The sequence below is a fragment of the Lipotes vexillifer genome, unplaced genomic scaffold, assembly GCF_000442215.2.
Source record: "Lipotes vexillifer unplaced genomic scaffold, Lipotes_vexillifer_v1.1 scaffold71, whole genome shotgun sequence".
Classification (NCBI taxonomy): domain Eukaryota; kingdom Metazoa; phylum Chordata; class Mammalia; order Artiodactyla; family Lipotidae; genus Lipotes; species Lipotes vexillifer.
Window position 1 is genome coordinate 2,221,146 of NW_006793703.1, and position 12,374 is coordinate 2,233,519.

At 38.0% G+C, this 12,374-nt stretch overlaps 1 protein-coding gene across 1 annotated transcript in view; it reads left to right on the forward strand.

Annotated features, from left to right (window-relative positions):
- NUP205 (nucleoporin 205) overlaps positions 1 to 12,147 on the forward strand; it is an 82,691-nt gene extending 70,544 nt beyond the window's left edge. Inside the window, exons 39-44 of the mRNA XM_007466585.1 lie at positions 199 to 325; positions 7,682 to 7,848; positions 9,867 to 9,990; positions 10,461 to 10,589; positions 11,185 to 11,258; positions 11,820 to 12,147. Coding sequence (XP_007466647.1) covers positions 199 to 325; positions 7,682 to 7,848; positions 9,867 to 9,990; positions 10,461 to 10,589; positions 11,185 to 11,258; positions 11,820 to 11,972 — 774 coding nt within the window. The 3' untranslated portion in view covers positions 11,973 to 12,147. The remainder of the gene's footprint in view (positions 1 to 198; positions 326 to 7,681; positions 7,849 to 9,866; positions 9,991 to 10,460; positions 10,590 to 11,184; positions 11,259 to 11,819) is intronic.
- The last annotated feature ends 227 nt before the right edge of the window (positions 12,148 to 12,374 follow it).

The window sequence follows — 12,374 nt, forward strand, 5'->3', positions numbered from 1 at the left end:
ACTATTCTTTAAGCTTTTTATGTTTTTGGAGATATTTGAGAAAAATAATAAATGTGGGTAATTTTACAAATTGATTTGTAACTTTGTTGTAATTTTAAAAACTGATCTGTAACTTTGTTCTCCTTCAAATCTGGATTTCCATGATATGAGGCATTTGGGGAGCTAATATTTTTGTTACTGCTTGTTCTTCCTTTGTAGATTTGTGCCAATGTCATGGAATATTGCCAGTCACTCATGTTACAGAGTTCCCCTACCTTTCAGCATGCTGTGTGTCTCTTCACCCCTAGCCTGTCAGAAACCATTAATAGAGATGGGCCCCGGCAAGGTGAGCTAGCTAGTTCTTTCTTTCTGTATTTGAGGAATTAAGTTGCCAGGATTATGACAAGCTCTAGTTGGCCCCAGTAAGATGCAATTTTTTTTTTTTTTTTGCCACCAGTAATGAATGGGAAATTTTTAAAACGACTTCTTTAAGAAGGAGTGATGAGGAGGTACTGTTGTCAGACCTGTGGATACAGCTGGAGAACTGGAAAGAATAGAGAAATTTAAGATTTTCTGAGGATGAATCTGGAAGAGCCGTGTGGGGAGAGTATAGTTTTATGTACCGTGTGAGACCCAAAAGGCTCTAGGATTGGAGAGTAAACTAGCCAGGTGAAAAGTATGAAAATAGACAGTTTGTATGTTAAATCATGTTAAGCTGAATTTAGTGTCTCGGTTGGGTTTTGTATTTAGCTCCAAATTTCTGTAACATAGCAAAGTAAAATTTCGATAGTTAGTAAGCTGATGTAGCCTATGATTCCCTAGTGACCCAGTAGGGAAGATTAGGAATATGAGGCCGGATTATGGATTGGTTAAAGCTTTTGTCCCATGGGACATTCAAAAGCCAAAGCCCGTTTGGATCTTGGTGGTTGTATTGTGATGGACTGGTGGTGATCTCAAGAAACCTTTTGTTTGAGATTTCTGTGAATCATTTTGTCACATTTTCATCGTCTTCAGGATCTTATTTTCTCTGAAAATTGCTTAATCACGTAAAATATCTATTTAATAGAATAATATTATGAAAAAGTATGTTATGCCAAGAACTTTTATTTGTCTAACTCCATTATAAAATGTCCTAGCAAATGGGATTAAGAAAAAATTTTTTATTGAGGTTTTCTATTTACATACAACAAAATTCACCCATCTTAGGTGTACAGTTTGAGTACTTTTTGTAATTTTATGCAGTGTGTAACCACTACCACAACCAAAATATAGAATAATTCCCTCATCCTTAAAAGTTTCTTCTTGTCCCTTTGCATGTGATTGTTTCCTTTGACCCCTGGTCAAGGTGTCTATTATTTTGCCTTTTCCAGAATTTTATATAAATGGAATCATACAATATGTAGTCTTTTTTGTGTTTCGACTTCTTTCATTTAGCTCAGTGTTTTTGAAATCCATCCATGTGTGTATTACTATTTTGTTCCTTTTTATTTCTGGCTGGTATTCCATATTAAAAATATACCATAATATATCTCTTCACTAGTTGATAGACATTTGGGTTATTTCCAGATTTTTAGCTATTGTGAATAATGCTACTATGAATATTTGGATATAAATCTTTATGTGGACATAATGTTTTCATGTCAGTTCTAGCTGATCCACATGCTTGCCAATGCTTGGTTTGTCAGCCATTCTAGTGGCTGTGTTGTGATATCTCACTGTGATTTTAATTTGCATTTCCTCGATGACTAGTGATGAGCCTGTGTCCAGTTTTAGTACTATTTGTTGAAAACGTTATCTTTTTCTGTTTGGATTACTTTGATACTTTTTCTCAAAAATCAGTTGACCACATAAATTTGGGTTTGTTTTTGGACTCTCAATTCTGTTCCATTAATCTGTATGTCTGTTCTTTCTCTTAATACCACACTGTCTTTATATACTTATTCTTCAATAGCTTTATATCAACAGTAAGTCTTGAAATCAGGTGGTTTAAATCCTCTAGCTTTGTTCTTCTTTTTCAGAATATCTTATGCTTATGGTTTACATGGTTTATTTCTTTCTGTCCATTTATTTTCATCCTATCCATGTTTTTATGTTTAAAGTGCATCTCTTGTCACAACAGAGAGTTGAGTCTTTTTTTTCTTTAATCCATTTTGACTATGTATGCTTTTAGTGGTGTGTTTAGTCCTTTAATATTTAATATAATTATTGATATGATTGGATTTGGGTCTATCATTTAATTGTTTTCTACTTATTAATTGCTTTCTATCTCCTTTCTCTGTTTTTTTGTTTTTGTTTTTCCTTACCTGCTTTAAAAAAAAGTCTTTTTATAGAATTTGATTTTAATTTTACCATCGGGTTTTTACCTACACTTCTTTGTATTATTTTTTTTTTTTAGGAATTGCCATAGTCTTTCACAGCCTATTTATTGTTAATATAGTACCACTTCATTCAAAATTTACAACTCTTACAACTGTATAGGCCCACATTCCCCCCTTTTTTTATGTTGTAATTGTTACATGTATTACATCTACATACATTATAAATTCCCATAGACAATAATTTTTATTTCAAACAATTTAATGCTTTATAAGTAAAGAACAAAAGGGTAAAAAAGAAAAAAGTCTTTTGCATTTATTTTGATATTAAACACATTTGATGCTCCTTATTCTTTCTCAGTGATCAGAGTTTCCACGTGGTATCATTTCCCTTCAGGCCGAAAAATTTCTTACATAAGTATGTGTCCATTAGTGATGAATTCTCTTAACTTTCTTTTATTGAAAATGTCTTGATTTTGCCTTCATTCTTGCAGGATAATTCTGCTGGATATAGAATTCTGAGCTGGTAGTTTTGTGCTTTCTATACTTTAAAGATATGGTTTCACTTTCTTTTGTCTTTCATGATTTCTAATGAGAAGTCAGTCATTGATGGGAATATTGTTCCTCTCTATCTAAAGTGTTGTTTTTCTGTTGCTGCTCTTGAGATATGCTCTTCCTCTTTAAACAGTTTGACTGTTAACGTGCCTTGGTGTGGGCATCTTTGTTTTTATTCCGTTTAGTGTTGTTGAGAATTTTTTATCTATACATTTCTTTGTTTTATCAATTTTGGGGAAATTTTGACTATTTTTTCTTCAAATATTTTCAGCTCCATTCTCTTCAAACATATATTAGATGGTTTGATGCTATGTTTTTCTTTTTGTAATGCTCTTTATTTATAAGAAATAGGATGAGAACATTTGCTATACCTTTTTTTGGTGGTACGCGGGCCCCTCACTGTTGTAGCCTCTCCCGTTGCGGAGCACAGGCTCTGGACGTGCAGGCTCAGCGGCCATGGCTCATGGGCCCAGCCGCTCCACGGCATGTGGGATCTTCCCGGACCGGGGCACGAACCCGTGTCCCCTGCATCGGCAGGCGGACTCTCAACCACCGCGCCACCAGGGAAGCCCCTGCTATACTTTTTTATTATTTGATTTACTATCTCATGTAAAGTTGCATTACAGTTTATGTATGTTAGCATGATTTCAAGGCCCTGAAGGTAAATGTAATGGGCAGATCATTTATTTTTTGCAACCATTCCTCCTTGTAATTTTTTGTTTATATCTTGGTATCATGAATATGTAAATTTTACGTTAGCAACTATATTTACAGATAATTGAAGACTGGAATTTTTTTCTTCCAGTTTTATTGAGATATAATTGACATACAGCACTGTATAAGTTTAAGGTGTACAGCATAATGATCTGACTTACATACATCATGAAATGGTTATCACAATAAGTTTAGTGAACATCCATCATCTTATATAGATACAAAATAAAAGGGGAAAATTTTTTTTCCTTGTGATGAGGACCCTTAGGATTTACTCTCCTAACAACTTTTATGCATGACATAGAGCAGTGTGAATTATATTTATTGCATGGTACATTACATCCCTAGTGCTTATTTATCTTAAAACTGGAAGTTTGTGCCTTTTGACCACTTCAGTTTCTTTATCTTCAAGTTCACTTATTCTTTCCTCAATAAGCTCTATTTGGCAAAATATATCCAGTGAATTTTTTTCATTTCAGAAATTGTATTTTTCAGTTTTATTTATTTATTTATTTTTTTATTTTTTTATTTTTTTGCGGTAAGTGGGCCTCTCACTGTTGTGGCCTCTCCCGTTGCAGAGCACAGGCTCCGGACGCGCAGGCTCAGTGGCCATGGCTCACGGGCCCAGCCGCTCCGCGGCATGTGGGATCTTCCCGGACCGGGGCACGAACCCGTGTCCCGTGCATTTGCAGGCGGACTCTTAACCACTGCGCCACCAGGGAAGCCCTATTTTTCAGTTTTAGAATTTGTGTTTGGTTCTCTTATCTCATTTCTGTTTTCTCTACTGAGATTAACTATGTTTTCATTGTTTGTTTTCCCTCAGTTATAATAGCTACTTTAAAATGCTCATTCATTAGTTACCAACATCTAGTTTATCAGGGGTTAGACTTGCTTGGTTTTCTTGTCTCTTGAGAATGTGTTCCATTTTCTTAGTTGTTTATATGTTGGGTATTTAAAATTGTATACTGGACATTACAAAGGTTTGAAGGTTCTAGATTCCATTATTTTTTCCCTGTGTGGTGTTTTTCTTTTGTTTTGGCTTAATTACCTTGGCTGTTTTGACCTGTGAACACTGATTCTTGGGTGACAGGTGCTTCGTCAGTTTATGTCTTTTGCCTTTAGCTGAGATGTTTTGAGTGTGTTACGTGCATGGTTCAGGGGTCAGTTAGTGATGTGGGTAGCTATAGGGATTCCCTCTCTACTCTTCTGGGATTCCCCTAAAACTTGCTTCACTGGTCATGGTTTCCCGGCTTCTCAGCTGCTGTTTTTTCGGTTTGTCAGGTGTTAATGACTGTGCTTTTTCCATCAGCACACCTGCTTTTGCATTGTGTTGCTTGTGCTACTGCTGGGTGTACTTATCCCCAGGCCGAAGGCCATGAGCTGTGAGCTTAGAGTTGTACAGGTTCCATCTGCCCTCTTCCCAGTGCGCCTGCACTCCCTACCAGCGTCTGTCTGCTTCTGTTTACTTTGGTAACTTTAGGTAGTTATTTTTTGTGTTATGTCTAGGTTTTTTATTTTCTGCCATGAGCAGGGAGTGGGCTGTTGTCTGGTATGGTCTTAGTTTGACATATTTGGAAACAGAAGTTCTTAAAACCTAATAAGATACCTTTACTTAAAAAGACCTGTCATTCAGTGATTCATTCAGAGTAGCCTTGGGTGAGAGTATGTCTTAAAGAAATTGAGGAAGTAACTATAAAGATTTATAGTAACATTTTATGGAGTAAAGTGCTTAAATCATTCAAACTGGATATATAAAACAATTTCTTTGACTTAGTTAAGCAAATTAATTCTACATAGTTCTAGCTTTCTCTTATATTCAAAAAGTTTGCTGCCAGGAAGATCGCTAGACTACAAAGGTGCAGCCTCGCCGGCATGCGGGAAAAGTGCTGGTTCAGGTGGCCCAGCAAATAGGAAAAAGGAGGTCTTCTTCACTTGGAGGGGCATGGAATGACTTGGAATCCTACTCGAAGACCCCTTTTCATTCAGAAGAGTGGTTTTCCTACCACATAGCAGTGACATTTAACCTGCTGTGTCCCCTTTCTGTCTGGGAGTTTGTAAATGAGCATGAATCTGTTTACTAATCCCTGTAGGTCTATAGCTTGATGCAGACCTCTAACTCTGCCTCAAGAGGGCAATCCTTTTCTTCCCCTTTGAATCTAACTTTTTAAAACAAATTTAACCTGAGCATAAGATTTTTCAAGCAAAACTGTAATTTTGTCATTTATTCTTCAAAACATTAATATCACTAATAATTAAAATTTCATTAGTTTCTTATCATTTTGAGCCAATCTTTTGCATACCATGTCATTTTTTGATCTTTAATACTTAAAGATGAACTTTATGAAACCTTATAAATTGGACTTTATTTTTCTTCAGACTTTTTTAAGGGTTAATAAGCATATTCTTCTCTGCCAATTCTAGACATATGAATGGGTAGGTATCTGGTAGGTTCTAGAATATTTAGTTATAGAGAGATAGTTTAACCTAGTGGTTAAGAGCACAGACTGATGATGAACTGCCTGGATTTAAATCCCAGTGCTACTAGTGACTTAAGAAAAATTACTTATCTTTTTGTGCCTCAGTTTCCTTGTCTATAAAGTGGAAGTAATAACAAGCTCCCTCTGATGAATTATTTTAAGGATTAAATGTGTTAATATGTGTAAAGTGCTTTAGAACAGTGCCTGGTGCTTGGCATGACATAAATGTTAGCTATTATTATTCTTATTATTGCTCTTGTATTATTGTTATCCTTTAGTATATTTACTATTACTTGTGATCAAGGGACCCTTTTCTGTAGCACTTCCACTTCTTTGACTTCATGGTCTTTTCTGCAGAATCTGTTTCTGTAGTTAGATATCTCATGGGCCATCCTCATCTGATGTCTAAGTCTGGTGCCGCTGAATGCTGTAATATTTTCTAGGCTTAAGCAAATTAGTATATAAGAACTCCTGAAGTGATTTGGAATACTCTCAGCATTAGACCATCATATTTATGGATAGCTTCCTACCAAGTTGAGGTCACACAAATGTCTAGGGACCAGCGTACCTAATTTCACTAGAAGAAAGCTCTCTGTGATGACCTGTGTCATAAAGATTGTCATATCTTCACTGAGACTGGTGAAGGAGAATTGGCAAATCAGATGAGTATAGGATATTTTTTTGGTGGCAGAACCCACTGACAAGGACTCTTTTCTCTTTTCCCCTCCACATGAAGGTCTATGAGATTGGACTTTGGAGCAAAGTTCAAGGGGGTGGCAGTGAAGGAAGTAAATGTAGATCTCTCCTTCAGTGTTCATGGCAGTTGGGGCCATTAAACAAAGATTATCTCCAAATTAAACCTGAAATTACCAAGGTGTTTCTCAAAGAAACCCCTCAGTCACAAGAGGAAATTGCTTTACTTGCACCACACAAACTGTCTCTATCAATAGAACAGGAACATTATTGCTCGCCTTGTTTTTCTTCCCTCTACAAACAGCTTTTCCAACATCACGTTTTTCTTTTATACCTTCATCAGAAAGTTGTCAAGTAAAAGGCAGATCATCTTGTTTTGCTCTCCAAATGGAGTTATTGTGGTAGAAGGCTTATTAAGCTTTAAATTTAATTATCTATTTTTTAACTATTTGTTAGCGTTCTCCTTGTCTCTTTGGAAGAATAACTTTGATCTGGGAACTCAGCAACCAGAGAGATGCAGACTGGAAATGAGTCCATATAAGTAGAGCCACAGGGCGAGGCAGGAGTTACTCACCTGGGGTCAGGAAACTATAAACTGTATTTGTGTGCACGGGGTGGGGGGTGGTGGAGAGACAGGTGTAAAGGTTTATAACTTCTGTAGAGTTCTCAAAGAGGTCTTCACCCAGTAAAGGGTAAGCTGTCTCAGTGTCCATCAGCCAGATCTCCTCATTGTCTCAAGGCTCCAGCCTTATGTACCTACCTCATTACAGTAGCTCCTAACCACTCCTTTGAACTGTCAATGGTATTTAAAAGTAGTCTTGGATTGGTTTTAATAATAGTTTACATGCCCTTAAATTTCTGGGCTTTCCTTTTTTTAAAAAAACAGGTCATTTGAGATTCATATAAAATGGCTATAAGTAGAGCATTGTTTTTTATCAACTCTATTAGATACCCAAGCTCCAGTGGTTCCATACTGGCGCCTACCTGGTTTGGGCATTATTGTCTACCTGCTGAAACAGAGCGCTAATGATTTCTTCAGCTATTATGACAGTCATCGACGGAGTGTCAACAAGCTACAGAACGTGGAGCAACTTCCCCCAGATGAGATAAAAGAGGTATAAATCTTATAATGAGCGGTAGATACTTTTATTTTTTTAAGATTTATTTTATTATTTATTAATTTTATTTATTTTTGGCTGCGTTGGGTCTTAGTTGCGGCACTCGGGCTCTTCGTTGTGGTGTGCGGGCCTCTCTCATTGTGGCGTGCAGGCCTTCTCTCTCTAGTTGTGGCTCCCCCCGTACTCGGGCTCTTCGTTGTGGTGTGCGGGCCTCTCTCATTGTGGCGTGCAGGCCTTCTCTCTCTAGTTGTGGCTCGTGGGCTCCAGAGCGCCTGGGCTCTGCAGTTTGCGGCATGCAGGCTCTCCAGTTGAGGCGCATGAGCTCAGCAGTTTTGGCGTGCGGGCTCAGCTGCCCCGCGGCGTGTGGGATCCTAGTTCCCTGACCAGGGATGGAACCTGCGTCCCCTGCATTGTAAGGCAGATTCTTTACCACTGGACCACCAGGGAAGTCCCAAGCGATGGAGACTTTTGAGAAGCCGTTGTTTTTACTGATAAGGACTAGGGGTCTGGTGTCAGACTTGTAGGTAAAGATGATGCATGCAGTGAGATGAAAGGAATTAGAATGACTCAGAGCTCTGTGTGGCTTGAAGAAGAGTTCCTCACCTAAGCAGCACACCTCATGAGCATAGAAACTCTTGACTGAGTGACAGGAAGTTGTACCTGTTCAAGAAAACCACCTGCTATTCAGTAGAAATTTCGGCAGCTGGCCTTTGCATAAAGAGTTTGGTAATTTATACTCTAAAAATCTGTGCTGAGAAACTTAGGTGCAGATGCTTTTTCAGTTAGAAGTGACTCCTTAGGTAAGATGTCTCTGTTCCTTCAGCATTTTCGGTATCTGTTAAGTGAATTTTTCAGACAAATGAGATGGCGTATCAGACTTGACTGCCTTCTCTCAGTGATCCAGAATCATACCCTGGCACTTATTGTAACTAAAGATGCTGAGTTACTGGGCCTGTTCTTTCTTTCCATTTGGCACAGCTGAGCTATAAGGCTTCCCTTGGCCAGTGCTGAAGCTTCGTATTGTCTTTTGTGGCAGCCTGCATGTTGAGCCATTTTGCCATTCCTGGTTCACACCAGATTTTCTGAAAAACACCATGTCACTCTTAAGAGTAGTCAGAGCCTACTCCCTTTTACCATTCTTATAATTCTAGGGGACATTTATTGAGAGTTTATGATGTGCCAAGGCATGAGCTACATACTCTACCTAAATACCTTAGGCAGATATTGTTGTGTCTCCCATTTCTCAGATGAGGAAACTGAGGCACTGAAAGACTGACTAACTTATCCAAAGCCACACAGCTAGCAAGTACAGATTGAGGCAGGTGTTATTGAATGGGTTCAGGTAATCCCTGAAATTGTGTGGTTTACACCCGGCAGCCCTTCCCCATCATGCACAGCTTATGGGTGATGCTAGTACGCACAGGAGGAGCTGCAGCATCACAGTAAAGCATGTGGCACTCCACCAGTCCCACTGCAGAACACCTGCTGCCAAACCCAGTGTCTGCACGTTAAATTGACCCATTGTGCTTGCAAGTATGCCAGATGGAGAAGGGATCAGGGGAGGTTCTGGTTGATGATCATATATTTATTACGCTCTACAAGTCTGATTCACATTTTCTTCAGAAGATACCTGACAGCTGTTATAGAAATTCTCCACACAGCATTGTGACACTAACTGCTTGGAAATCCCACTGTTTTGTTTTGTTTTAATTTGACAAGAAATTCAGGATTGGTTGGCCCCTCAGCAGATTGGAAATGTCTGTTTCAGGGACTGGACTTTCAAAAAGCAGCAGATGAACATTCATTTGTGAATTCAACTGCTTCTTTGGCTCTCGTTTTTTAAAATTACTAGTTTCCTAATCAGATAATTAACTCTTGTCTGCAAGGATGTTTAAATTTATTTGAATGTTTTTCACAGTACGTATCACAAGTGACTACTTACAGTATATAGATTTTCATTAAATTTTTGTTACAATATATGTCATTCTTAATACTGTGTTTGTTTTTTTTCTTAGTTGTGTCAGTCTGTGATGCCTGCTGGTGTTGATAAAATCTCCACTACCCAGAAATATGTTCTAGCAAGACGGCGTTTGGTGAAGCTGATCAACAATCGAGCTAAACTGCTCTCCCTTTGTTCTTGTATCCTTAATGGAATCATAGTGGGGCTTGAAGGGTGACCTTTAAGAGAATTTTCAAATGTGGGAACTGTTTACTTATTTTCACATTATTTGGGTATCAAAATCATATGGAAAGGGACATAATTACTGTTAGTTTTTTTCTAGTTAAATGTGTGATATATTTCTAAATTGAAAATATTTTTCTTACCTTTTAGAGTAACTAGTAATCCTCATAATATACACAGACACTTTCTGTCTGGACAGGAGACAAGGGCACTGAAGGCTATGCTGGCACAGCATCCCACAGTTTCCACCTCCTTCCTCTCAGCACATCTTGCTGCTTTCTGGAGAGACCTTACGTCCAGTTTATTAGACTGAGGCTGTGGTACATCACTGAATGGTGCAGTCTCTTCTTTTCCCTCCTGCTCAGAAACTGTTTAGCAAAATCATGTGATGAGATTGTTTTCCTTTAATCTGAGCTCTCCTCTATAGTTATCACAGAGACCTGCCTGTTTATTCTCTGGCGCCATCTGGAGTACTACTTGTTACATTGCACACCCACAGATTCTCAGGACTCCTTATTTGCCTCCAGGACCTTATTTAAAAGCAGAAGACTACAAGGTAAACTTTATTCTGAAAATTAGTGAACCATAAATGCCTATAGATTTTAGCACCTTAAAAAACTAGTTACATTTAATCTGCTTTTTACTGTTCAGGTTACTGAACAGTAACAGGGTGGACTAGGTAATCAAGAGCTACTTAGTTACTAGGCATAGCTATGTTTTGTATTTTCCCTTCTGTCCATGGGAAATTGTGTGGAGCACAAGAGCATTGCAGAGGCTGCCTTCAGCTGCTTCTCAGCTTCTTGCAGTTAATGGCTGACCCAGGTCCAGAGTCCTCTGGTCACAAATAATTTTCTGGTCACAAAGAATGGAAATGGGTCAGTCTAGGCCATGATTCTTGTTGCTCGAGGGACCTTCTGTGACTGATGAGCGTGTATTGGATCCCTTAGGTGGCAAGAAACAGAAGGAGAGCTTGAGAACCCTGGCCTAGAACAGTGAAATGCTTCCTAGGAGCTTCCATTTACTGAAAGCTGAAATAGTTCTCAGTCTTGACCCATGCTTTTCATGGCACTGTGGTTCATTGTCATCGGGTTCTTCCATTGTGTAGTAGACACACACCTGCAAAGCTGGTTTGACTGTGTCTTTATCTCTAGATTCCTTCGCTTCAGAAAGCAATCTGGATTTTAAAAGTGGGCTGACTATAGTGAGCCAACATGATATAGACCAGGTAAGGTTCTATTCTCATACTCTTTTTTTTGAAAGTAAAAAGGGAAAGCCTGGTATATTAGTAAGATAATAGTTTTCAAGTTTGCATACAAAGACCTGGTTTGAATTCTAGCATAGCCACCTATTAGCTACATGACTCAGAACAATTTACTTAGCTTCTGAGCCTCCATTTCCTCAGCTCAGAAATGGGAATGATAATTCAACCTCTAAGCATTTTGTCAGAATTAAATGAGGCTTCATGTGTGAGACTCGTAGGGTAGTGCCTAGAACATAGGAAGAGTTCAGTAAGGGTAAGCATCATGATCTGGAAACTCCGTATATCAAGTTATTGCTATTTAAAGCAAATTTTAAGTTTTACTCATTTATACAACAAGGGAAAGAAGGAAAAACATTAGTATCATACCAGTAAATTCTAGGGTGGAAAATGTGAATGTTGAGTTAATTTGGCACATGGGAAAGGACCACATTACAAAAATTCAAAGGTATTTTAAATAGGAAGACATAAAATAAAAGAAATATTTGAGACTACTTAATAATGAAATGTCACCTGTGTTACCTGTAGCTTCAGGCTGATGCCATCAGTGCTTTTGGAGAATCACTACAAAAGAAACTTCTGGACATTGAAGGATTGTATTCAAAAGTTCGATCTCGCTATAGTTTCATACAGGCTCTTGTCAGACGTATCCGAGGCTTGCTGAGGATATCACGGAACTGAGAGCCCGTGCTTATGCTCTTCTGAGGAAGAGAGGAATTGGGGAAAACTGTCTCCTTTTTATAGTTTCTTTCTAAATTATGACCAAAAGATATTTTGCTATTTCTTTCTTTATATATGGACTTCTTTTTTGTAAACTTCTTTGCCTGGTTTCGTCCTCACTAGTAATAAATAAATAAATAAATACTTTTTTTTAAAAAAAAATATGTGGTCAGTCTCTTGAAATTTTATCTAGAATGTGGTCAATATTATCAGGAATTCCACAAATAATCCTTCCACAGTGATGGTTTTCCCCCAGGGGTATTATTCGGAATGCTAAATTAAAGTCATGGTCTGAAAATTCTAATTTTTTCTCTCTTTGTAGCTACATTACACTTTTTTTTTTTTTTTTTTTTTTTTTTTGGG